At 41.0% G+C, this 25,898-nt stretch overlaps 1 protein-coding gene across 9 annotated transcripts in view; it reads left to right on the plus strand.

The window, feature by feature from the left end:
- The window catches only part of LOC137376405 (girdin-like), a 413,979-nt gene that overhangs the window by 386,292 nt on the left and 1,789 nt on the right, over positions 1-25,898 (plus strand). For 3 of the 9 annotated variants that reach the window (XM_068044907.1, XM_068044909.1, XM_068044914.1), the window contains 5 exons: positions 3,144-3,218; positions 12,987-13,067; positions 13,734-14,011; positions 16,470-16,956; positions 24,970-25,072. In XM_068044907.1, the coding sequence (XP_067901008.1) occupies positions 3,144-3,218; positions 12,987-13,067; positions 13,734-14,011; positions 16,470-16,956; positions 24,970-25,034 (986 nt within the window). In that variant the 3' untranslated portion in view covers positions 25,035-25,072. Of the gene's footprint in view, positions 1-3,143; positions 3,219-10,417; positions 11,268-12,986; positions 13,068-13,733; positions 14,012-16,469; positions 16,957-24,969; positions 25,073-25,898 lie in introns of those variants that run through there. The other 6 variants (XM_068044908.1, XM_068044910.1, XM_068044911.1 and 3 more) reach the window with 6 other exon arrangements.

Raw genomic sequence — 25,898 nt, forward strand, 5'->3', positions numbered from 1 at the left:
AGCATCTGCAGTATTTTGCTTTTATCTGTAACAAGAGGTATTGGTGAATGAATCCTACATTTGAAAGTGGATGCAGGTGGGAGAAGCACTGCTTTCCACCTGCACTGCTGGAGCTACAAGTTCATAAAATAATGATGAGCAAGGCCATCCATCGAAGGTCATTCATCCTGTATGATCCTAAACTCCCCACATTATAGCATTCATCTGCTTCTCAAATGATTCCAGTCTTTTTGCATCCATGACTCTGAGAGTCCATTCTATGTGTTGATCACGCTTTGTATGAAAAAGAACACCTGTGGCTGGATTTTGCCTTAGGCGGACAAGAATTCGCCACCGACTTATATGTCAGTGGCGAACCTGCTTCAGCCTAACCCAGGGATCCATCCCGCATTTTACAGGTCCCCAGACTTTAATTGTCCCGAGGCGGGACTTCCACCCTTTAAGGGAGGAGGTCCTGCCTCATTGAGCTGCCGGCCAGTCTTTGTCATCACTTCTTCAAAACAAAATATCCTGACCCTTCTCTTTGAAAAAAACTGTCTCATCTCCAACCTCTTTTTCCTGTTCAAGAATTTCCTGTTTGAATTGCTCCAGTTAGATTTTCATGCCTCCCACAGCACCAAAATTGCCCTCACCAAAGTCATGAAAGGCATTCTGTTTGTAGTGTATTTATCCCTCCTCGTTGTCCTTGAACTCACTGCAATCGCTTTAACACAATTGTTCATAGCCATCCTCCTCCAATGCTTCTTCACAACTGTGCAGCTTGGTGGGACTGCCCTCCTTTTGATTCTGTTCTTAGTCCTTTGTTGCCTCAGCACTTTTACTAATAGTTTCTTTTCTCACTCTCACAACACCTCTCACCTTGACAATCCCCAAGGATCCCATGCTTGGTCCACCCACCTTCCTCCTCTACATGCGGCCCCTTAGTGACACCATGTGCAGACATGGAATAAGCTTTTACATGTGTGCTGATCAATTCCAGCTTTACCTGTCCAACTCCTCTCCTCTGCCTCTATACTGTCAAACTGCTTGTCTGACATCTAGGGCTGGAATTTTGGCCTCCATGGGAATTGGAGGCAGACAAGAGCTAATTTTAGCCCCACTGGCTAGCTTGCCGTTCCCCGACTCCATCCTGCCTCCAGGCTATTTTTGCATAGGCAGGATCGGAAGCTGGCAAGGCTACTTGGCAGGTAACCAATCAGACTCATTAAGAACTTAATTGAGTCTAATTAAAGGAGGCCAACTGGAATTTTCCAGTCGGCCTCCAGGTTCCTGAAGGAGGTGGAATACAGTTTAGATGCCTGGAGGCAGGCACCCTGTGGCAGGCCAGGGTGGGTGGGACTAGCACTCCCTGTCTGCCTGTGTGCAGGAGCAGCCACAGGCGGGCCTGTAGAGGAGTTCTTTTCCCCACCCCGCCCCCGACTGAATCTATTTTTTAATTAAAGATTTGAAAAAGTTGGTGAGAAGGTGCCTCCATTTTGAAGCGCTCTCTCTCTTTTACCTTCTTTTGCAGCCTGCTGCTCCTGCTCTTGATTGGCCCTCCAGCTTTGAGAGCCCCCCTGTTGTCCTTAATTGGACAGAGAACCTGCCCTATGGCCATTAATTGGCCAACTGGGGTAAATCACAGGTGAGTGACTGTTACCTCCTGTTTGTGGGATTGGGACCTGGAAACAGTCCTGACCTCTGTTTCGCACCCCTGGAGGGAAAATCCAGCCCCTAGTCTGAGAGAAGCTGCAATTTTCAGGCATGTGGGTGCACAGTTGCAATTTTGAAATACAAATAGGCATGCATACCAGCTGGTGAATGCCTAAACCTGAAAGGAATTCTTGGTGGTCATTCCACTTAAAGGTCCCAAACCTCTGTTTTTATTTTGTGGAGCTAGGAGGAGCAGGGTGCATATTTGATTACCATATGCAGCACCTCCTTTTAAATAGCTTAGTGGTGATAGTACTGGACTATTAAATTATAGGTCATGTCAAATTGTGACTTTTAATTCAGTATATCTTGTAATTTTCACCATAAAAATGACCATGAAAGCTTTTTGATTGTTGTAAAAACCCAACTGGCTCTTTGAGGTCCTTCAGGGAGAGACCTGTCACCCCTTCCCCTGTTTGGCTTACATGCAACTTCAGCACCACATAACATGGTTGATTCAATGCACTCAGGGCAACTAGGGGATAGATAACAAATACTGCCTTGCCACTGTCCTACATCCCAAAAACACATTTAAAAAATGGATCCATTCTTTTAATTGTGAACACCATCCCCATCAGGGCTACAGATATACACAATTCTCCCCAGAATGTAGTAATGCTCCCATCACAAGGCGCCAGCGATGCAGAGAGTTTATTTAAATGCTATACACAAGCTGGAATTACAAGACATCCAGTGATCTAGCTTCCCATTGTTCAAGCCTACAAAATGCATTTCTGCTGTTTTTTGTAGCCAGTATTGTAAAATCAGCCCTATAGTCTTTACTGATCTGTGGTGAAGTTGCAAGATGATCAAGAGGGGAATAGTTTTTTATTGGTCCAAAACCCAAATAATCTGGGAATTTACGGTTGAATTCATTTTAGAAATGATTTCCTTGTTCCCTTAATATTTGTTATGAAGTATTAGAAAAAGGTATTATAAAGTATATTTTCAAAAGTTTAATAGAGCTCTTTGTTCTTCTGAAGCAACATAAAATAATGCACATTGTTTTTCATTTTCCATTTAATTTGGAGGGTTAGTTTCTGCCTATTATTTTGGTCTCTGGCAATACAGATAAGGTAGATTGGCTATACATTTTTAGCGAGGTTCGCAATGCTATATTCCTTCCAACCACTGATAGATACGCAAAAGCATCATGAATAGACTTTGTCTGGGTTTTCAATCCTCTCATCCTCCCTGCACCTCCCACAGCACACACAGACATGCAGTGAAATATCTTGTCATTATTTTCTCTGCCTCTTCCCAATAGGACTAAATAAAATGAAGAGCTTATAGTCAGCAAAAGTCACAGTGGCAAGTCTGCACTTCCCTCTTTTATTATAATATATATAGTATAATAAAAATGTGCATGAAAACAGTTTAGATAAGATGCCTTTATATTTTAATAATAAACAATTGCATTTTCATTGGTCTCACTAAAATGTACTTCCCAGGTGTTACTTCAAATGAAAATTTGCTATCTCATGGACCTAACTTTGACAATTCCAGCACTGGATCAAGAAGTCGAGGTAAATGTTATACATGATGTTCAAACATTAACTGCATTGTGTGACATTTGTCTTTATAGTGTTATGCTTGTTTTGCATTTGACATGAACATATTGAAATTTTTTCATGACCTTTTCTGCTGCTGCATTTTTTTTGCTTTTGTATCATCACTGTTCTTGCCTGCTACATTGCTTTGCTAAGCATTTGCCAACCTCTGTATTTTGTTGTGACATCTATTTCTATTAAACATCAACCATTTAACATGTCAGTTCAGATTCAAAAATGGTCAACAGAGCTGGGTACTTCTGATTTCTTGTAGCAGGTGCTAGCTATGACAGTAAATGAAATCAAGGAAAGATTGATAATTTTAAAACAAAATACTCAATTTAAATTAATGTATCTTAATACATTATGTAATATCCTTATTACCATTCAATTTTCCATTTATTTTGTAACCAGAAAGCTACATCAGTCATAGCTGTTTAATTATATAAACTGCATAGATGCTAGAAATAATTTATGAACATACGTACAAATTAGGAGCCTGCTCCGCCACTCAATAAGTTCATGGTTGAACTGATTACTCCACATTTCCACCTACCCCCGATAACCTTTCACTCCCTTGCTTATCAAGAATCTATCTACCTCTGCCTTAAAAATATTCAGACTCTGCTTCCACCGCCTTTTGAGGAAGAGAATTCCTAAGACTCACGACCCTCTGAAAGAAAAAAATTCTCCTTATTTCTGTCTTAAATGGGCGATCCCTTATTTTTAAACAGTGACCCCAAGTTTGAGATTCTCCCACAAGAGGAAACAGCCTTTCCACATCCACCCTGTCAAGAACCCTCAGGATCCTATATGTTTCAATCAAGTCGCCTCTTACTCTTCTAATTTCCAGCGGATACAAGCCTAGCCTGTCCAATCTTTCCTCGTAAGACAGCCTGCCCATTCCAGGTATTAGTCTAGTAAACCTTCTCTGTACTGCCTCCAACGCATTTACATCCTTCCTTAAATAAGGAGACCAGTACTGTGCACAGTACTCCAGATGTGGTCTCACCAATGCCCTGTACAGCTGAAGCATAACCTCCCTACTTTTGTATTCAATTCCCCTCGCGATAAATGATAACATTCTATTAGCTTTCCTAATTACGTGCTGTACCTGCATACTAACCTTTTGTGATTCGTGCAGTGGGATACCCAGATCCCTCTGCATCTCAGAGCTCTGCAATCTCCCACCATTTAGATAATATGTTTTTATATTCTTCCTGCCAAAGTGGACAAGTTCCCACTTTCCCACATTATATTCTATTTGCCAGGTCTTTGCCCACTCACTTAACCTATCTATATCCCTTTGTAGCCCCCTTATGTCCTCTTCACAACCTACTTTCCTACCTATCTTTGTGTCATCAGCAAATTTAGCAACTGTACCTTGATCCCTTCATCTAAGTAATTTTTATAAATTGTAAAAAGTCGAGGCCCCAGCACAGATCCCTGTGACACACCACTTGTTTCATCTTGCCAACCAGAAAATGACCCATTTATGCCTACTCTCTATTTCCTGTTAGCCAGCCAATCTTCTATACCATGAGATTTTATTTTATGCAATAAACTTTGATGTGGCACCTTATCAAATGCCTTCTGGAAACCTAAGTACAATACATCCACATTTAGATAGGACTTATTTATGGTTGAAGTGACAGTATATTTAGAAAATAATTCGGATATTCTGCACATGCCGTTTTATACAGGTGCTCCGCATGGATAGAGAAGTTATGATTTCTTTATTTGAATTTTTATGTTTAGATTTTGCCAATGTTTTAGCCAAATGCCTCACTAGTAGGATTTAGGACAGAATCTTCCCAGTCTCACAGAGGCAGCTTTGAAGGTGGAACTGGGAGCAAGCTTGCAGATTAGAACATCAGATTGGCGGGCTAATGCATTCCCACCTTTGGATGATTTCGCTGGAGGTGGTTGAAGAACAGAAACAGCTACTCAAGGCAGGCCAGTGTGGGGGGCCATCAGAGCTGGAGACTCCATGCCCCAAAGACAGAGTATGGGCAGGAAGGGCTGCATTTGCAGCCCAAATGATACCTCCAGAGGGATTTCTCCTTCTGCTTCAAGGGGCCTACCAGCTTCAATCCCCATTTTTGCATTTTGTGCACACCTCCAAGGGCACCTCCATCTTCAGGTGCCCTGGCACTCTCCTTGCAGCCTGAGCAGTGCCTACCTCTTCCAGTGGGGTTGCCGGCCTTCCAAAGCTACAGGGCCTCTAATTGGAAGAAGGAAGAGTATTTTCAAAGATATAAGGTTACGCCCATAAATGCCAAACTTAGTCCTCCACCCATCCCCTAAACCTAATTTGCCTCAAACATTAGCAACCCTCAGCATCCGGCCTGGTGGCAACAGGCTGGGAGGCGGGAAGGCATCGTGGGGAGGGTACCCAATGTTTTCTCACCGTCATAACATTTTGCCAGTGACGGGAATGTTGGCAGATTGGCCACCCACTGGGAGCCCAATTGAGCCACTTAAATGGCCAAATAAGGGCCACTTCCTGTCTCCATAGGTTCCGGGTGAGAGAGCGGAAACCTTCTTTATAGGCACTCCATGGCCCACGGAGGGGCCCCCAAGCGGCATTGGCCACCCTTGCACCAACGGCACCACCGGCTCTCAGTGGCCGCACCCCACAACGCACAAAACTCCGATCGTCGGGGCCTGACTGCTTGGCCCCAGCGTCCCCCTACCCCACTTAACTTTCTTTAAGGGAGCCCAGCCATTGTGGTGCCCTCTCCCTGGTGTTGCAGGTTCACCAGTGTCCAGCGCTTGCGGTGGCAATGCAGCACTGCCGGCCCACTGATTGGCCCAGCAGCAGCCACTTAATTGGCTGACGTTGGCAATATGCCTTCCCGAGTCCTGCTGTTGGCCAAAGCTGGATAGTCTCCTCCCACTTTAGTCTCTGGCAGTGGGACGTCTGCCATCTCCACAAAATCCCAGTCTCTCTCTGCCCACTTCTAATCCATGAACTGTCCAAAACTAAGATCAAGCCCTGTTAAATTCCACAAGCAGTGATAAATTACTTTTGAACTTTTAAGTTAATAGACGAACCCACTTACCAACTTGAACGTAAAACGATGGGCTGAATTTTACGCCGTGCCAGCAGGTCGGATGGTGGCGTGGGGGCGGCATAAAATTGAGCGGGAAGCTCCAGGAGGCCTACCGCCCTGCTTCCGCATCCGGCCAAGTTTACGGCATCAGGCTGGAGGTGGGAAACGGCCCACCGGCCCGAGGCCAATCAGAGCCCTTAAGTGGCCACTTAAGGCCCCTTGCCCGCCTCCACAGGTATTTTACCCGTGGCAAGCAGGTGTGTTGGGGACGTTAAAGGCCGCCCAGCGATAGCAGCTGGCCTTTCCGCGCCCCCGGGGGGAGGGGGGGTGGCGCATGGCAGTCAGGCACAGAGTGCCCGATTGAGGGCCGCCCCTGCCCCCCAACCCACACCCGGACCCAAGACGCCCCCTCCCACCAAACGACCACTCCAGCCTCATTAGGGAAGGACCGATCCCCCTGGTGAGGCAACCCCTACTTACCGTCCCTTCTGGATCCATGGCGTCGGCTGGGAGTTAGATAGAAAGTTAAAAGACAGGACCTCGAGGGTTGTAATCTCAGGATTATTCCCTGTGCCACGTGCCAATGAGGCTAGAAATAGGAAGATAGTGCAGCTAAACACGTGGCTGAACAGCTGGTGTAGGAGGGAGGGTTTCAGATATCTAGATCATTGGGATCTCTTCAAGGACAGGTGGGACCTGTACAAGAAGGACGGGTTGCATCTAAACTGGAGGGGCACAAATATCCTGGCTGCGAGGTTTGCTAGCGTCACTCGGGAGGGTTTAAACTAGTGTGGCAGGGGATGGGAACCAGAGCAGTAGGACAGCAGGTGAAATAACTGAGGAGGAACAAGTAAATAGGGCCAGTAAGACTAAGAGGAAGAGCAGGCAGGGAGAGCACAGCGGGACTGGTGGTCTGAAGTGCATTTGTTTCAATGCGAGAAGTATAACGGGTAAGGCAGATGAACTTAGAGCTTGGATTAGTACTTGGAACTATGATGTTGTTGCTATTACAGAGATTTGGTTGAGGGAAGGACAGGATTGGCAGCTAAATGTTAAGGGATTTAGAAGCTTCAGGCGGGATAGAGGGGGATGTAAAAGGGGTGGGGGAGTTGCATTACTGGTTAAGGAGAATATCACAGCTGTACTGCGGGAGGACACCTCGGAGGGGTCATGCAGCGAGGCAATATGGGTGGAGCTCAGGAATAGGAAGGGTGCAGTCACGATGTTGAGGGTTTACTACAGGCCTCCCAACAGCCAGCGGGAGGTAGAGGAGCAAATATGTAGACAGATTTTTGGAAAGATGTAAAGGTAACAGGGTTGTACTGGTGGGTGATTTTAACTTCCCCGATGTTGACTGGGACTCACTTAGTGCTAGGGGCTTGGATGGGGCAGAATTTGTAAGGAGCATCCAGGAGAGCTTCTTGAAACAATATGTAAATAGTCCAACTAGGGAAGGGGCCGTACTGGACCTGGTATTGGGAAATGAGCCCGGCCAAGTGGTCGAATCTCAGTAGGGGAGCATTTCGGGAACAATGACCATAATTCCGTAAGTTTTAAGGTACTTGTGGATAAGGATAAGAGTAGTCCTCGGATGAAGGTGCTAAATTGGGGGAAGGCTAATTATAACAATATTAGGCAGGAACTGAAGAATTTAGATTGGGGGTGGCTGTTTGAGGGTAAATCAACATCTGACATGTGGGAGTCTTTCAAACGTCAGCTGATTAGAATCCAGGACCAGCATGTTCCTGTGAGGAAGAAGGATAAGTTTGGCAAGTTTCGGGAACCTAGGATAACGAGGGATATTATGAGCCTAGTAAAAAAGAAAAAGGAAGCATTTGTAAGGGCTAGAAGGCTGGGAACAGACTAAGCCCTTGAGGAATATAAAGAAAGTAGGAAGGAAATTAAGCAAGGAGTCAGGAGGGCTAAAAAGGGGTCATGAAAAGTCATTGGCAAACAGGATTAAGGAGAATCCCAAGGCTTTTTATACGTATATAAAGAGCAAGAGGGTAACCAGGGAAAGGGTTGGCCCACTCAAGGACAGAGGAGGGAATCTATGCGTGGAGCCAGAGGAAATGGGCGAGGTACTAAATGAGTACTTTGCATCAGTATTCACCAAAGAGAAGGACTTGGTGGATGATGAGCCTAGGGAAGGGAGTGTAGATAGTCTGGGTCATGTCATTATCAAAAAGGAGGAGGTGTTGGGCTTCTTGCAAAGCATTAAGGTAGATAAGTCCCCAGGCCCTGATGGGATCTACCCCAGAATACTGAGGGCGGCAAGGGAAGAAATTGCTGGGGTCTTGACAGAAATCTTTGCATCCTCATTGGCTATAGGTGAGATCCCAGAGGACTGGAGAATAGCCAATGTTGTGCCTTTGTTTAAGAAGGGTGGCAAGGATAATCCAGGAAATTATAGGCAGAGGGTAGCAGTGGAAGGGTGCTTTTCTGAATGGAGGGCTGTGACAAGTGGTGTTCCGCAGGGATCAGTGCTGGGACCTTTGCTGTTTGTATTATATATAAATGATTTGGAGGGAAATGTAGTTGGTCTGATTAGTAAGTTTGCGGATGACACAAAGGTTGGTGGAGTTGCAGATAGTGATGAGGATTGTCAGAGGATACAGCAGGATATAGATCGGTTGGAGACTTGGGCGGTGAAATGGCAGATGGAGTTTAATCCGGACAAATGTGAGGTAATGCATTTTGGAAGATCTAATACAGGTGGGAAACATACAGTAAATGGCAAAGCCCTTAGGAGTATTGACAGGCAGAGAGATCTGGGCGTACAGGTCCACAGGTCACTGAAAGTGGCAACGCAGGTGGATAAGGTAGTCAAGAAGGCATATGGCATGCTTGCCTTCATCGGTCGGGGCATAGAGTATAAAAATAGGCAAGTCATGCTGCAGCTGTACAGAACCTTTGTTAGGCTACACTTAGAATATTGTGTGCAATTCTGGTCGCCACACTACCAGAAGGATGTGGAGGCTTTGGAGATGGTACAGAAGAGGTTTACCAGGATGTTGCCTTGTCTGGAGGGCATTAGCTATGAGGAGAGGTTGGATAAACTCGGATTGTTTTCACTGGAACGACGGAGGTGGAGGGGCGACATGATAGAGGTTTACAAAGTTATGAGTGGCATGGACAGAGTGGATAGTCAGAAGCTTTTTCCCAGGGTGGAAGAGTCAGTTACTAGGGGACATAGGTTTAAGGTGCGAGGGGCAAAGTTTAGAGGGGATGTGCGAGGCAAGTTCTTTACACAGAGGGTGGTGAGTGCCTAGAACTTGCTGCCTGGGGTGGTGGTGGAAGCAGGTACGATAGCAACGTTTAAGAGGCATCTTGACAAATACATGAATAGGATGGGAATAGAGGGATACGGTCCCCGGAAGTGCAGAATGTTTTAGTTTAGACAGGCGTCAAGATCGGCGACGGCTTGGAGGGCCGAATGGCCTGTTCCTGTGCTGTACTGTTCTTTGTTCTTAATTGAAGCCAGGGACCCGTAAAATGTGGGACGGATCCCCGGGTTAGGCAGAAGCAGGTTTGCCACCAACGTGAAAGTTGGTGGCAAATTCCCGTCCACCTAAGGTAAAATCCAGCCCTATGCTTCCATTTCTGATCCCTCATTGTTCTACCTTCTTGATGTTTCTGAAGCTTTGTAAGTTATTGCTTCTCTTCTCTACCAACCCAAATAGCTCCTCACAAATACCAAAGATATATTTTGCCGTATTCAAGTTTTTTTTTAGGTGAGTTAAAGTTCTGTTAGTTTTTGCTACAGAATAATTTATATAGTTGAGGTTTTTTGAAAAATTTGGAATTTATTCAGCACTTGATTGAGATCCTCATTCTTTATAAAAATCATATGATCTGCACACACATCTTACTTTCCTTGCTGTTATGCAGATCAAAGATTCCTCCTCACCAGCTCTCCTTTTCCCTGTGCTATTTATTGAACAAGCTCAATCGTTTTGTGTTTCCAGATCTACAGCTCATTTGGCCTAGGTTCCTAGGTTGCATTTCAGACAACAAATCGCATTCCTGTCAATTGTCTGTCAGCTCCAAGAGCCAACTGGGTCCCTTATTTAGCTGCCAAGTCACTATGTTGATTTTATGCTTTTTATATTGCCTAAGATGCCTGCTGATGCCACCAGCTCCGGATGCACAGATCTTGTACGACTAATGGTATCTCCAGTGTAAACTTAGTGAGGTAAAAGCCAGGTATTTCCAGCTACGAACTTTAGAGAGTACTGTCATGCTCACAAAGGGAACAGTGATCAAATATGAAATGAACTGGAGGAATTATGTAGAAGTGAACTGAACTACAAATGGACATGTTTGTGCCACAGACAAAATAGAGGTCAGGTGACTCCTCCTGTACTGTCAATAAACATATCTGTCTGTTGAAGATGAAACCTATTATCCACATCTGAATTAGCTTTGGGGAAAACACATTGAAATTTAAAACAGTCCATTCCATGCAAACAACTCCTATCTACAGGAATGAAGCCAAGAAAGACTGTTGTAGACAGACTGACTCCGCAGCCAAGACTAAAATAAGAGGTGTAAAGTAGCACCTATTCATCAGAATGGACCACATTCAGCTGCCAACATGGAACAATGGTTCCCATATCCTCGAACATTGCATGAATTATCCCAGGGGAGACAGCCATTAGTCACCTGACCAACACCCCAACCTGACAGGTTTCTACCTTAAAAGGTATCTCCCTGGAGAGATGGGGGAGAACAGCCAGAGAAAGTTTTTTCCAGCAGAACAGCTGTGAAACTGTTCCATCTAATGAGTGCAGCAGAGAAATTGCAAGGGGACTTTTGGACTCCCCATCTGCAAAAGGGAACAAGGAATTTCCCCATCAACGTCGGATAGAGGCTTAACCACAAAGAGCCTACAAAAATTCATCCCTTTCAAGACAACGGACGTTCAGGCCTGCGCGATGAAAGATTTCCTCCCAAAAAGCTTATAAAGGTTTTCTTGACACAATGAACTCTTTTACCGCAATTGAACTTTAACTGCATGCTACCACTCAACTCTCTATCTTTTCTTGTGTGTGTGATTTCGTGAGTGGGAGAGGTTGCGAACATTTTCGGTTATTGTGTAAAAATAAACATTTATCCTTTTTTTTTAAAACTACAAGAAAACCTGTCATTTGTCTATGCATTTGACCCTTAAAATCACTCAGGGACCAAAACACTCTTTAAAACACTATCTGCGGTCAGTTTAGAAGGGAAAAGTGGAAGTCACCCACACCACTTCTCCCCTGTCCGTTACAGTACACTTCAGAGTTGTCATTACCTGTACAGGAAGTATATATCAGAAGCCAGTGGGACAAGCAAAGTTTTTAACCCAATATTAATACAACTTCTGTTTACCTTCACTCATATATTCTGCAGTTGACTCCTTCATATATTCTGATAACTAACAAAATGTAATTCTTCCTGTTGTTTCACTGCATATAATAAACACATTCCTTATTCCTTTTCTAGTTTCAGAAATAAATAGAGAATATTGAAAAAACAGGCAAGAGTGTAATAGAAGTGGTTTAGCAAAAGCTTTGTAATCTATGATACTCTAGATAGATTTAGCTGATGCCACTCTTGCTTTTCTGGCAGGCATGTGCTTCTTCTGTAGCGAAGATACCACAGTACAAATTCCGATCTCAGCTAACATTTACTTTCAAGTTTTCATTAAGTAAGTTGTTTAAGAAGCAAAAACTCTTTAAGGTATGTACAAACATTACCGAATGAGTCCACTAATATTTCAATCCATTGGAGATCGGTACGCAGGACATGTAAGGCAGCTCGGTCACTCTGACTCTAACTGCAAATTCCCCAGGGCTGTAGCCCCTGACACTGCAGGAACCCTTCCTGCAGTATTTAAGCTTACCTTTTGGCAGGTCAATGAAGGGCAACATTGGAGACATTCTCTGGCTGGATGGCTTTATCATTTTGACTAGGACAATAACTTGGATCTAGTCACAAGGTGGGAGGAATGGGAAGAGATGGAAGAGAAAATATGGTTAAATGACAAAACATGCTCTCACATTGCATATACATACGAGTATAACATGCTTATATTCGTTCAATATGTATTATACTTAAGAGTCAACAAACCTTTTAAATTAAAAAGTAAGAAAGCCTGACTGTAAATACATTTAACACTAAACACTGATGGTAGTTGCAATGATGAACCTTTTTTCTTAAGATACTAACATAAGTACTTGTTTCTATTTTGGGCAATAAGGGTTACCGAATAATTATTGTGGATACATTCCAACTCCTTCTGCTCTTGGCAGCTCTACACTGTGCAGAGTACCTTGTCACATTTGTTGTAAGTCATGCTGTCACACTCATTTTCCTGCATGTTGTATTCTGTATATGTATTCAGCATGAAATAGCCTCACTTTCCACTATTGCCCTGAAAGGAGGACTGTTTTATTTCTGTCCTGTCCATTCCCTTATGTTTCTGTTTATCTGCTTTTCCTGTAGTGCTGTGTTCCAAAGTGTCCAATTGGACTGCCTCAAAAATTCTTGGCTTTCTGATCTGTAAGACACAACTCTTTTCTGACCTTGGGCATGCTCAGCCTTTGGCACACTGCATGCATCCCTGCTTCAGCTGTTACTCTGGTCAAAGGTAAAGTGTCCTCTGCTCATTTTTATCTCATGCTATCTCCCAATTTCCATTTAGCTTCCAGACCAGCCAGCCTTGATAGTAGCAGGACATCCAGTAGCAATAACAATAATAATGCTTCAGCTCACGATGTAAAAGGTATGCCATGGCTGATTTTTTTTTTCAACCATTTCCATTTTAATGCTGGTATTTTCACGTTTCTTGTGTTTTGTTCAGGCTGTGTGCTGAAATGTAATGAGCATTTCCTGGGATGAACTTTTTATTGCATGATTCAGAATATTTTCATGCACACTGGAATTTAAAAAGTTGGAATAGACAGAAAAATAGTACTCACATCTTCTGCTTGATTTTATGCCTGTTTTGTTAGTACTATCGTTTGTAGGTTGAATCTGCAAACTGACGAGGAGAGGTGTTAATATTCTCTCTGTTTTCTGTTGCATTCAGTATTAAGCTACAACAATTTTTTGAGATAATGACTTTTCTTACCAAAAGATAAAAACAACACCAAAACCCTTTTATGATAGCATTATATTGCTTTTTGCAATTATATTCTTTTAACATAATAGGCTTGAAATTGTTGGTAAAGTGTGCCTACCACTCTCATCTTCTGGCTTCATATACAATTTTAGATCTGCTTTCTGTTTGCAGATATTTTACCAAGTAAAGTGGTCTAATCTGCCAATGATTTGATGGATTTTATTCTGTTTACACAGAAATATCAGATGTTTTCCTATGCTTAGCAGTTTCATGGCTGATATGGTAGATAAGGCTAGGTTTTACGCACTGATGTCTTTTACCTCTAAGCAGGTGCAGCTAATGGCAGCCATCGTAGGTCGCAAAGTCACAGCAGTGGAGAATATGGTCCAGTTTATGACAGTCGCGTATTGTTGAGCAGCAGCCTTCTATGTAGTCATCAACCACAAAATTTGGAAAAAGACCATCCATCCGTCCAAAACAAAGAACTTAGAACTGATGACACCCAAACTCGTTCTCAGCAAAGAAATAAAGCCGCATCACCTGGAAGTGAAATAGTTACTTTACAACAGTTTCTGGAGGAGAGCAACGTAAACCAATCCCCACAGGTTAGTTATACAGAAAATTCATTTAGTCCATGTCATTTATGTTATTTCTTCATCAATTGCTTCCCATGCACTATACCAGTATGAACAAAACCTCACTAGAGACACATATCGTATTCAGGTTATCTTAAGATGGAACCACATAATATATTCTCTCTCCTTTTCCTTCCACCAAATGTTTTAGATATTGTTGTTCAAATTCTGTCTCTCCCTTTCTCTTAATTTCTCTCACTCTCTGATATAAAAAGGGCCACTTTTCTCTATGACCACCTGAGGTAGGTGCATTGCATCCATTAGTACCAAGGATCTGATTTTCATTCCCTGGGCCATTTGCATGGCCAAGGGCCACTTGAGCCACTGGCCTTGTGCCACAACATGCTGAAGAAATTGGAGCACAGCTACAGGTCCCAAATGCTCAGATTTTCTGAGTGGGATCTTAAAGAAAATCTTTTGCCTTACCACAACTTTCTTTAGTCTGTTCCTGGAAGCTCCAGAGATCCTTCAGTTCACAGGGGTCCCAAAGCAAACCGTTGCATCTGCTTTCTTAAGGCACACCCACCACAAGCAACCTTAGGCAGGAGATGGGGGTTTTATCCCCCACCTCATTTAAATTCAAACACTGGTACACGCCTACTGCAGATGCAGTCCAGTGCATTATAAGCAGAAATTGCAGGAGGGAAACCATCCATTAAGATTACTAGATTAAAACTGCCATTGACACAGTAGACAGTGGAAGCATACATCCGCTGTTATCACCAATGGAAATTTCTAGCCTACGTTGCTCTTTTAAACATGTTCATTTTTGAAGGACAAATCAAAAAATGCACATTGCAATTTTTTTTTTAATCTAAATGGCACACAAACATGGTTTGCAGGAAAAGGCATTATGGAACTGAATTGTGTGCTGTTAGGTGGAATATAGGAACAGGAACAGGCCATTCAATTAACATCCCCTCTTTTAAAAAAAAAATTTTGTTGTGCGCAACCAATTCATTTAAGTGCGTGGGACCTTTAAATTTTTTGCACGACCATGCATATGCGTTAACTTAAAGGGTCGGCTTGTGCTCTGCCTGTAAGGGAACTTCCAGGTTGCTGAGTGGCTGCACAGCTTAGAGGGAACATTGCATTCAATCCTTCGAGCCTGTTTTGCCATTCAGTTAGATCATGGCTGCTGTGTACCTTAATTCCATTTACCCACCTTTGTTCCATATCCCCTGATATCCTTACCTAACAAAAATCTATTGATCTCAGTCTTGAAAATTTCAGTTGGCCCAATATCCATAGCCTTACTGGGGAGAGAGCTCCAATTTCCAACTATACCCTTTGTGTGCAAAAATGTTTCTTGATTTCATTCCTAAATGTTCTGGCTCTAATTTTGCTTGTTTGGAGTTTCCTCTCTGGAGGAAGTAGCTTTTCTCCAACTACTCTAACAAATCCCTTTATCATTTTAAACACCTCAATTGGATCACCCCTCAACTGTCAAAACTTGAGGGAATACAGGCCAAGTTTATCTAATCTGTCCTCAAAATTTAACTGTTTAAACCCTGGTATTCTGTGTTGTATTCCTTTCAAAGCCAATATGTGGTTCCTGAGGTTTGGTGCCCAAATGTCTAAGTGTAATTTTTAAATGTAGCAAAACTCATCACTTTTAATTTTATTTGCAAATGCAGTGTGTTCAAATACGCCTGTTATTGAATTCACAAGAACTTCCTCCTTATGTCACAAAATCGGCTGCCACTGATGCTGAAAAAGTAATTTTAAAAAAATATCTTTATTTTAACAGCTTACTTTTCATGTGCAACTTCTTCGGAGGCAACCAGTAAATATGCACATATTTAATTGTAACTCTCAAGCAACTCATCTGAAAATTTTTCTGCTTTGCTTCGTGCACAACTAGTAGTAGGAGAATGTTGTCTTTTGACAGCATTAACAGCCCCCATCCTGGCATTCAACAGATCTAATTTGTTAATACTGACAACTTCCAATCATGGTGAGGGGAGAAAAGCACAGACCAGGAATTTCCTCAGAGCTGCACCTGCTACACCAGAAGTGCAGTTAAGCGTCGAAGTGGAAGCAATTCCAAGGAAATTCCCGTCCTTTTTTTTAATAAAATTAATAAGCTGTTAAGTAAGTTGAAGTAATGACTATCAGCTTAAAATATTGATTGTTGGCAAGTATGTACCAGAATGTTTGATCAGCTCTGAGTCAGATTAGTAAATAAGGTGCCATATGGAATGGAACCACATTTATCACCCAACATGAGGAAGGATAGTTGAGATTCCTAATATTCAAATTGAGGTTTCAGATGAAGAATCACAAATGGCATTGACAGCAGCTGTGGAAAAGGTTGCTATCCAGAGTGCGCTGCACTTTAGCTGATGAGAGAATCAAAGTAACATGAGATAAAAATCTATAAATATGTTTAATAATTGGTTTATTTATTCAAACTTTTTTTGCACAGATACAATCTGCAGGCCATGCGAATTTTTTAGATGATGTTTTCACAAAAATCACAGATCAGCCTGAATTAGTTGGAACTGAGAAATTGAGTCAGGACCTTATCAGTAATGGTGCTACTGTCAGATCACCTAGAGGAAGAGAGATTGTGGACTGCTGCAGTGGCAAACTGCAAAAGCCTGGGCAGTATGTATGGCCAAGTCTGCCAAAACCAGACTATATCTGTGTTACAAGCACCGTAGTAGAACCGACCATTCTAAGCCGAGGAAAGACTGTGTCTGCCTGCGAACTGCCAACTGTGCCACAGCGACTGTCCCAAATAGACTGCACCACTTCTCCTACTCTACCCCGTGCAAGTCATGTGATCTCTACAGCAGAAGGGTCGAATCGAAGAACAAGCATTCATGAATTCATGTCGAGAGATAGTAGAGCACCTGTGTCGATAGATCCTTCTCCAGGCAAGGTGGTAACAAGCACTCAGGCTTTACCCAGTGAGTACCAAGCAGATCATTACCACCATCCTCCTTTTCCTCACCATGTATCTTACCAGATTCAAGCAGCATCTAATTTGCAGAAATCTCAATTAATCAGGCCTTATGGCCATGATCAATCAATAGATTTTGACTACAATCCTACAAACGCCAAGAGGGTTTTTTGTGTTGCTGAAAATGATGAAAAAGGCCGAACCATTTCAAAATCTGCCTCATCCCTTGGGCTAAGTATTGTATCTGATTCCATGATTGCTGTACCCGATCCAATTGGAATGGGTTCCTTTACCAATGTTTATCTTTCCTCTTCAAATTTATCCACAAATCCCATCAGTAGTGTCAGTAGGCTGCCTCAAAGACCCATAGCACGGCCAACTGATATTGCTATGGTGTCACCAATTAAAACTATTCAGTATCCAGAGGAGGATCAGAGTGTCACAGTTTTGAAATCCACTAATGAACTATTTAAGTTTGAGAATCAAGATAATAGTGAGTTAAATTCCCCTCTTATCAGTGGTAAATCCCCCACTGGTGAATGTACAGAAGAAAGCATGAATGTTTCTGTGTCTCCTTCAGTAATGTCAGAAGACAAGCAGACTGTGTGGTATGAATATGGATGTGTCTAAATGACTTGCCATTATTTGTGGTGCTGCCAAATGATTACCAATTTGCAATTTTAAAATCGGGTCCAGTAAAATTAAAACATGAGCAGCAAATATCTTAACCAAATAACCCAAATGGCAACAATCAATATACCTAATATCAGTAGGAAATAGGGTATTGGGTAAGGTATTATGTCAGCAATACTGAAATCAAATTAATCTTTCATGTAGTTATGTATGTGTGTGTGTATATACACACAGCCTTCCTTTGCTGATGCTGGCACATTCATAACTTAAACCCCGCAGGCTTGCATTCATAACATTTGTATTGGAACCTTAGCATGCATCAAACTAATCTTATTTTCATTAACAACATAATATATCTATACATTTTGTTTTGTTGCAAAACTTAACTGCTGTGGCTTTTGGATTTGATCCTTTTTATTTTTGTCTGAATCGACTTTAGATTTACAAGTTTCACAATTTTTTTTGATAGAAGTTCATCTGACTTTTGAACACAGGATAGACTTAACAGAGTGCTTGCATCTAGTGATCAGCATTTTCTTGAATATTTCTTAAATATATAAGAGGTCCTAAGTACAAAGTTAGATGTATTTTAAGGAGAAGGAAAATACATTCACAAGTGGAGAAATTGGCTATTTTTAATCTGGAGTGGTTCTGTAGCCCTCTATCAAAAGGTTCTTAACTACTGCAAAGATTTTTGCACAGCTATATCTTTTTAAAATATAAAAGTTGTCAGTCCTGTGCCTAACGACTTTATTCATTTTGTAAAATATACTGGCCCATTCTCTTTTTTTGTATTGATAGTGGAAGTTGGTAGATAGTGCATATTTGCATCGTTTACTTCTATTTTGCTGACTTTGCAGCCTTGCAGAAAGATACTATCGTAATTAAGTAAAAACACACCTAATTTCACAAATCAAAGTGCCAATATGTCCATGCGGGATATGGTTTGGGTCTGCATTTATGATTCCCCACATGATGAGTTATTAATTTCAACTGGGTCATCATCGGGAGGTGCAAAGTGCTTTCTTACAAAGAGGGAGGCAAATTGTGGGAATTAGTTGGAGAGGCAAAGAAACCCTAAAGGAACCATAAGAGAGGAGAATGGAACAAAAATAACTGTTTAAAAACATATATCTTTTACTTAAGTAAGCAAACAGTTTTTAGTTTTACTTTGAATTTCATATTATACCATCTGATTCAACAACAATGGATTAAGTAATGTCTGATAATGAAACTGCAACATTTCTTTATACTGACTTATGCAAAATATTAACTGAAGCTAATGAAAAAGAAACCTGCAAGGCTTACGTGACTAAAATACAGTTTAGCCTTTATATGCTGTTCTAAACCGTAACTAGGTTTCAGACATTAAGATGCTAACAACACTTTCAAATACTACACAGTTGTCCGTTGTATTTTTCCAGTGAACATGGAAAAATATTTCTTTATTTAAAAAAACTTTATGACAACAAAAAACATTATTGCTGGACATTGACGTTTTAATTCAAAGAAGTGTTTAACTCTTACTAAAATTTCAGAACATATTTTTTCTTCTATAATCTCTTTAATCATCAATATATCTATATCTTGAGAGTCTTGCAAACCATGCGATTTGTAGGCCTAAGGCTTTTTGTTTCATTTAACTTTGATCGCCACTAAGCAAGTAATTGCACACTACCAGAGAAATTTGCAACAGGAGGTAAAAATAGTGGTATGCATACTTTGCTGGGTATTAAGTTCCCCTTTACATGGAATTAATTTTCAGTTTTATTTTGGTTGAGGGATAGAAAGGAAACTGGTGATGTAATGTTAGTACACTGACCTTTTACCTCTGTGATTTACATTTGAATGGTTCCCAAACTGATGGCATGAAAATCTCATATGTAAAGGTCCTACCTGAAATGAGTTTGTCAAGTTACGACTGAGCTTTGTACCATAACACAACCACCAATTCACCACAAGTTACACGAGATTGGCAATTTAGTACTAGAAGTTTGACTGGTATGCGGAAATGAAAAGATGCCTGTGGTCTTGAAGGGGTACTTTTCTGAGGTAAGGCACCTTAAGACAGAGCAGACAAAATTTGCCTAATGTTTCTTCATGTTGCACTTGATCAAGAAGTGCATGATGTTACTTGAGATGACCAGTAGCTCCAATCTTAGCTCCAACATCACACGCTTTGATACATTTTAAAAGGACAGATCAGCCCAAAATAAAACAAACTCTTTGCATTGGCCCAAATTCAGTTATTTGCCAAATTACCTGCAATTGGTTCATTCCAGTTATGCTGTTTGAATCTAATTTCTAATTAAAAGCAAACTTTTCACAAATCCGATAGCTATGGCATTATCACTAAGCAATTATTGAGTATTACAGCAATTTTCTGTAATCTTTAGAATCTGCTCTATTAGAACATTACTGATGTAATCACAGGGTGCCATCAATGTCCTAAAATCATAGTCGTAAGTCTACTTTAGATTTCTGTAATTTGGTCCTATTATTTTTGTAGTAAGCAAGCTAAGTTAGATAAAGACACCATAATATAGATGCAAGAGCAGTTAAGATAATAACATGGGACGTAATAGTATGTGGTATTAAGTGGCCAGTGCTTGGATTACTGTATATTACACTATGTAAAAACACTCAGTATGACATTAGACGATTAAATGTTAGAGGAGTAAGAATCAATAGCAATCTACTGCCCTTCCCTCCACTGATGAATTAAAAATAACAGCCTTATGAAATTTAATAGGTATTGGCTTCATGTATTACTTAGACTCAATGGATATGATAACAGGAAGTTTAATTGTCAGTACTTAATGTTGTGTTCTAGTCGCTAAAATGCTTGAAGAGTTCCTGTCAAGAAAATTATAAATTAAAAATGTTAAATAATTTTTTTTTAAATCCGCAGAAAATCAGATGTGTAGAACTATCCATTTTTGGAAAGTTTGATTTATTTCTTATAGACAATCGAGAGCAATTTATCATATATAACCTAGTTTATATTTTTAAATGTTTGACTGTTGTCAGGATCTAAATAGCAGCAAATTACCCTGGTAACTAAAATATGGAATGTGCATGTTTACTTCGTTAAGACAACCTAATGTAATGCATAAGAGTCACATCATGGGCTATCATAGGGTTTGTTAACAAACTAAAATAAGACTACCTAATGTCCACTGAAATATTACAGTAAAACTAAGCTGGTTAAAAAAAACTCAGTGATTTAGTTCTAAATATGTAGTTTCTAAATTTATCAAAGAAAAATTGGCATTTTCCCAAGTTTCAAATGTTTTAGCATATCCACACAGATACTAGTGTTAATCCACCCAATATGAAGATCCTGATGAAAATTGTTGTCCTATTTGAAATCCTAGTATTGTATCCATCAGAGGACTTCTAGTTTAAGGTGGAGCTGCTTTTAGAAGATCATTGCTATTGTCTTTTTATTTTGTTTTAATAAATTTGATAATAGAGTTATGTGGTTATCATTTGTGTAGAGAAGAAAAAATAAATTAGTGTTGAAGGTTGCATATAATCTATGTATTTGTAATGTCGATTTAATAAAAAAAAAACCTTGCTTGTTTAAAACTATGCAAACTGATGGTGTAATGTTATCATGCATGTTTCACCCTGTGCATGGCTGGTTCTCTTCTTGCTGTGCCTTTTCTCTATCTGTAATTGGTAACTGACTGACTGTTTTGATCTTTAATCAAAATATATATGCATATGTAGTACCAGCTAACAATCTCAAATATTCAAATATCTTGTTGCTTTTGCATGTTTTTGTAATTATAAGAAATGGAGCACAATGTTGGAAGGTTGTCCGTTATATATATTTAAATGAGGTGTTCTCTTTGTATATCGTGTTTTGTCTGCTGTATTCCCTTTCATTTTTTTTCATGTGCTTTGACTTTCCAATCCATGCCGGCCAACAGGAGCAATGTTTCGTGGGGTGGGTGAGGTATATCTGACAATTGCACTGCAGTTGCAACGACCACAAGGTGTTGGACATAGCAATCTGAATACGATTCCCTGAATCTTTCTCATGGAGGTTAGCCAGCTTTTTAGATGCCACGATTTGAAAGTAGGTTATCCTAACCAACAGCCGAGCTACTATGTGACCATAATTCCATACGTTTTAAGGTACCTGTGGATAAGGATAAGAGTAGTCCTCGGGTGAAGGTGCTAAATTGGGGGAAGGCTAATTATAACAATATTAGGCAGGAACTGAAGAATTTAGATTGGGGGTGGCTGTTTGAGGGTAAATCAACATCTGACATGTCGGAGTCTTTCAGTTGATTAGAATCCAGGACCAGCATGTTCCTGTGAGGAAGAAGGATAAGTTTGGCAAGTTTCGGGAACCTTGGATAACGAGGGATATTGTGAGCCTAGTCAAAAAGAAAAAGGAAGCATTTGTAAGGGCTGGAAGGCTAGGAACAGACGAATCCCTTGAGGAATATAAAGACAGTAGGAAGGAACTTAAGCAAGGAGTCAGGAGGGCTAAAAGGGGTTATGAGAAGTCATTGGCAAACAGGATTAAGGAAAATCCCAAGGCTTTTTATACGTATATAAAGTGCAAGAGGGTAACCAGGGAAAGGGTTGGCCCACTCAAGGACAGAGAAGGGAATCTATGTGTGGAGCCAGAGGAAATGGGCGAGGTACTAAATGAGTACTTTGCATCAGTATTCACCAAGGAGAAGGACTTGGTGGATGATGAGCCTAGGGAAGGGAGTGTAGATAGTCTCAGTCATCTCATTATCAAAAAGGAGGTGTTGGGTGTCTTGCAAAGCATTAAGGTAGATAAGTCCCCAGGGCCTGATGGGATCTACCCCAGAATACTGAGGGAGGCAAGGGAAGAAATTGCTGGGGCCTTGACAGAAATCTTTGCATCCTCATTGGCTACAGGTGAGGTCCCAGAGGACTGGAGAATAGCCAATGTTGTTCCTTTGTTTAAGAAGGGTAGCAAAGATAATCCAGGAAATTATAGGCCCGGTGAGCCTTACGTCAGTGGTAGGGAAATTATTAGAGAGGATTCTTCGGGACAGGATTTACTCCCATTTGGAAACAAATGGACTTATTAGCAAGAGGCAGCATGGTTTTGTGAAGGGGAGGTCGTGTCTCAGTAATTTGATTGAGTTTTTTGAGGAAGTGACGAAGATGATTGATGAGGGAAGGGCAGTGGATGTTATCTATATGGACTTTAGTAAAGCCTTTGACAAGGTCCCTCATGGCAGACTGATACAAAAGGTGAAGTCACATGGGATCAGGGGTGAGCTGGCAAGATGGATACAGAACTGGCTCGGTCATGGAAGACAGAGGGTAGCAGTGGAAGGGTGCTTTTCTGAATGGAGGGATGTGACTAGTGGTGTTCCGCAGGGATCAGTGCTGGGACCTTTGCTGTTTGTAGTATATATAAATGATTTGGAGGAAAATGTAGCTGGTCTGATTAGTAAGTTTGCGGACGACACAAAGGTTGGTGGAGTTGCGGACAGTGATGAGGATCGTCAGAGGATACAGCAGGATATAGATCGGTTGGAGACTTGGGCGGAGAAATGGCAGATGGAGTTTAATTCGGACAAATGTGAGGTAATGCATTTTGGAAGATCTAATGCAGGTGGGAAGTATACAGTAAATGGCAGAACCCTTAGGAGTATTGACAGGCAGAGAGATCTGGGCGTACAGGTCCACAGGTCACTGAAAGTGGCAACGCAGGTGGATAAGGTAGTCAAGAAGGCATACGGCATGCTTGCCTTCATCGGTCGGGTCATAGAGTATAAAAATTGGCAAGTCATGTTGCAGCTGTACAGAATTTTAGTTAGGCCACACTTAGAATATTGTGTGCAATTCTGGTCGCCACACTACCAGAAAGACGTGAAGGCTTTGGAGAGGGTACAGAAGAGATTTACCAGGATGTTGCCTGGTCTGGAGGGCATTAGCTATGAGGAGAGGTTGGATAAACTCGGATTGTTTTCACTGGAACGACGGAGGTGGAGGGGCGACATGATAGAGATTTACAAAGTTATGAGTGGCATGGACAGAGTGGATAGTCAGAAGCTTTTTCCCAGGGTGGAAGAGTCAGTTACTAGGGGACATAGGTTTAAGGTGCGCGGGGCAAAGTTTAGAGGGGATGTGCGAGGCAAGTTCTTTACACAGATGGTGGTGAGTGCCTGGAACTTGTTGCCGGGGGAGGTGGTGGAAGCAAGTACGATAGAGACGTTTAAGGGGCATCTTGACAAATACATGAATAGGATGGGAATAGAGGGATACGGACCCCGGAAGTGCAGAAGGTTTTAGTTTAGGCAGGCATCAAGATCGGCGCAGGCTTGGAGGGCCAAATGGCCTGTTCCTGTGCTGTACTGTTCTTTGTTCTTTGTACTGGATCATTAAGTTCTGTCAGTATCTTTGGAAATAGCACGTGGTGAAATTTAATACAAATAACCACTGTTGAAGACAGGTAAAATAAAGATGTTACATATAGGATACTCATAGTCCAAATATCCTGGTTTAAAGAGTTTGACAAGATAGTAAAAGAATTGAGTGTTGTAATGGCATCATAAAACATAAGTGGCATAAGTAAGGACTGAGACAGTTTTGTTAAAAGTAGATGGATTGCATGTCTTCACAATTTTAAAAGAATATAAAATTTTAAATTGTTAATTAGCTATAGTGATAGTAATATTAATAGATAGTGATTTAAAACAACTTATCTGTAATGTATTTAACTAATTCCAAAAGACATTCATGGACCGCCTGAGTTCTGCTACCATCGTTTCACATTATTTAAATTAGAGCTTTAACTTTAGGTGTCTCTTTGATAAATGTCAAAAATAAATTTTGGAAAGCTGGACAAATTAACATGCATTTTATTATCATTTAAATTTAAAGGGATATTTTAAAGTTTATCTTAAAATGCCTAATTTAAATAGGTTTCTGTGCCATTAATGTTTGTTTAAAAAATCCTAAGCATAATTATGAAATTCTGATGACTCCTATACTGTACAATCCAGTGTCTTTGGAGTTACTTGAGTTTTGGTGTTTTCACACACTGTATAATAATAAATTTACATAACAGGGATTTTACACTAAAATTGCAGCCATTTTGTTTTTCACTGATGCTATAATTGTAGTGTAAATCCAGCCTGATTCTGGAGGCAGGGTCTGATCTTGACACTGAAGCAAAACAGACTGAGACTCCCTCCTGCTCCACAGTAGTTTGGGCCTGAACATGTGATGTACACTCCTCAGAAGCCAAACTATTTCACAGTAACATTAATATAGTGTGCATGCACCCTAAGACAGAAATGTTAAACAAAAGCCCACAAAGTACTGAAAGATGTTTGGAAGGTAACTGATCCATATAAAGTGCTTTGATTATTTTCTGCAGATATGGGATCTGTGCAGGAACTCAGAAGTGCACAAGGCAAAACTGAGGAGCAACAGAGCTCCTAGATGTAAATGCCCATCATCTTGTGCTGTGGGGTATAGTGGTGAGTTTCCTGCCCAGAGTGTAAATGGGAGGATTGTACCATTTACATGTTTACAAACTAACGTCATCCTGTAGCACTTTATTGCAGACACATTCTTCTGCAGCTGGCTTAACAGATCTAAAAATGTGCTTGCTAATTCTATTAAATTGGCTTTTTGTAGTGCATTAATATGTGTTGAGCAATATTAACTGATAATTTTTCATTCTGCATGCCTGGACAGGGAGCTTCAAAATATTGCTTAATACAAATGCAAATGAGTATTTAAACATTATTTATTTTGCATCCATGCAGTGCACTACCTTGGCTTGTTAATTCCAAGCTTTCATGATTTATCGCCTTTGTCCCTTCTGTACTGAGGTTGTTTTGCAAAATTCTTTCTATCTTGCGACAAAGTTTAACAAATCTCTTAAGTATTTCAATGGGAAAATATAGTCATCTAAATTGCCACTCAATTTTAACAGTAAGAGAAATACTGTACACTTAGTTTCTGTGCCTTCCTTTGTTTCCATGTTGTGTGTTTCAAAACAGTTTGTCCATGGCAATCTGGGAACAAATATTTTGCATAGATATTGCATTACAGTGATGCAAAGTTCCATTCTCCTTATTTGTGTTGTCACTGCAAAGCAAAATCTCCACAAAACATCTGTTTTCAGACTGCTAATATTTTTTAAAATTAAAATAAGGGAGACTAATAAATATAGTATAGATATCTAAGTATAATTTTGGATGAAATGGCATTTAAGAGGAATACAGTTTCCCTTTAAAGAAAGCATTTACAAGGCACGCTGATAAAGAAGAGATCTAAGATCCAATTCTAAACTGTTTT

Source organism: Heterodontus francisci, chromosome 13 (genome assembly GCF_036365525.1).
Source record: "Heterodontus francisci isolate sHetFra1 chromosome 13, sHetFra1.hap1, whole genome shotgun sequence".
Classification (NCBI taxonomy): domain Eukaryota; kingdom Metazoa; phylum Chordata; class Chondrichthyes; order Heterodontiformes; family Heterodontidae; genus Heterodontus; species Heterodontus francisci.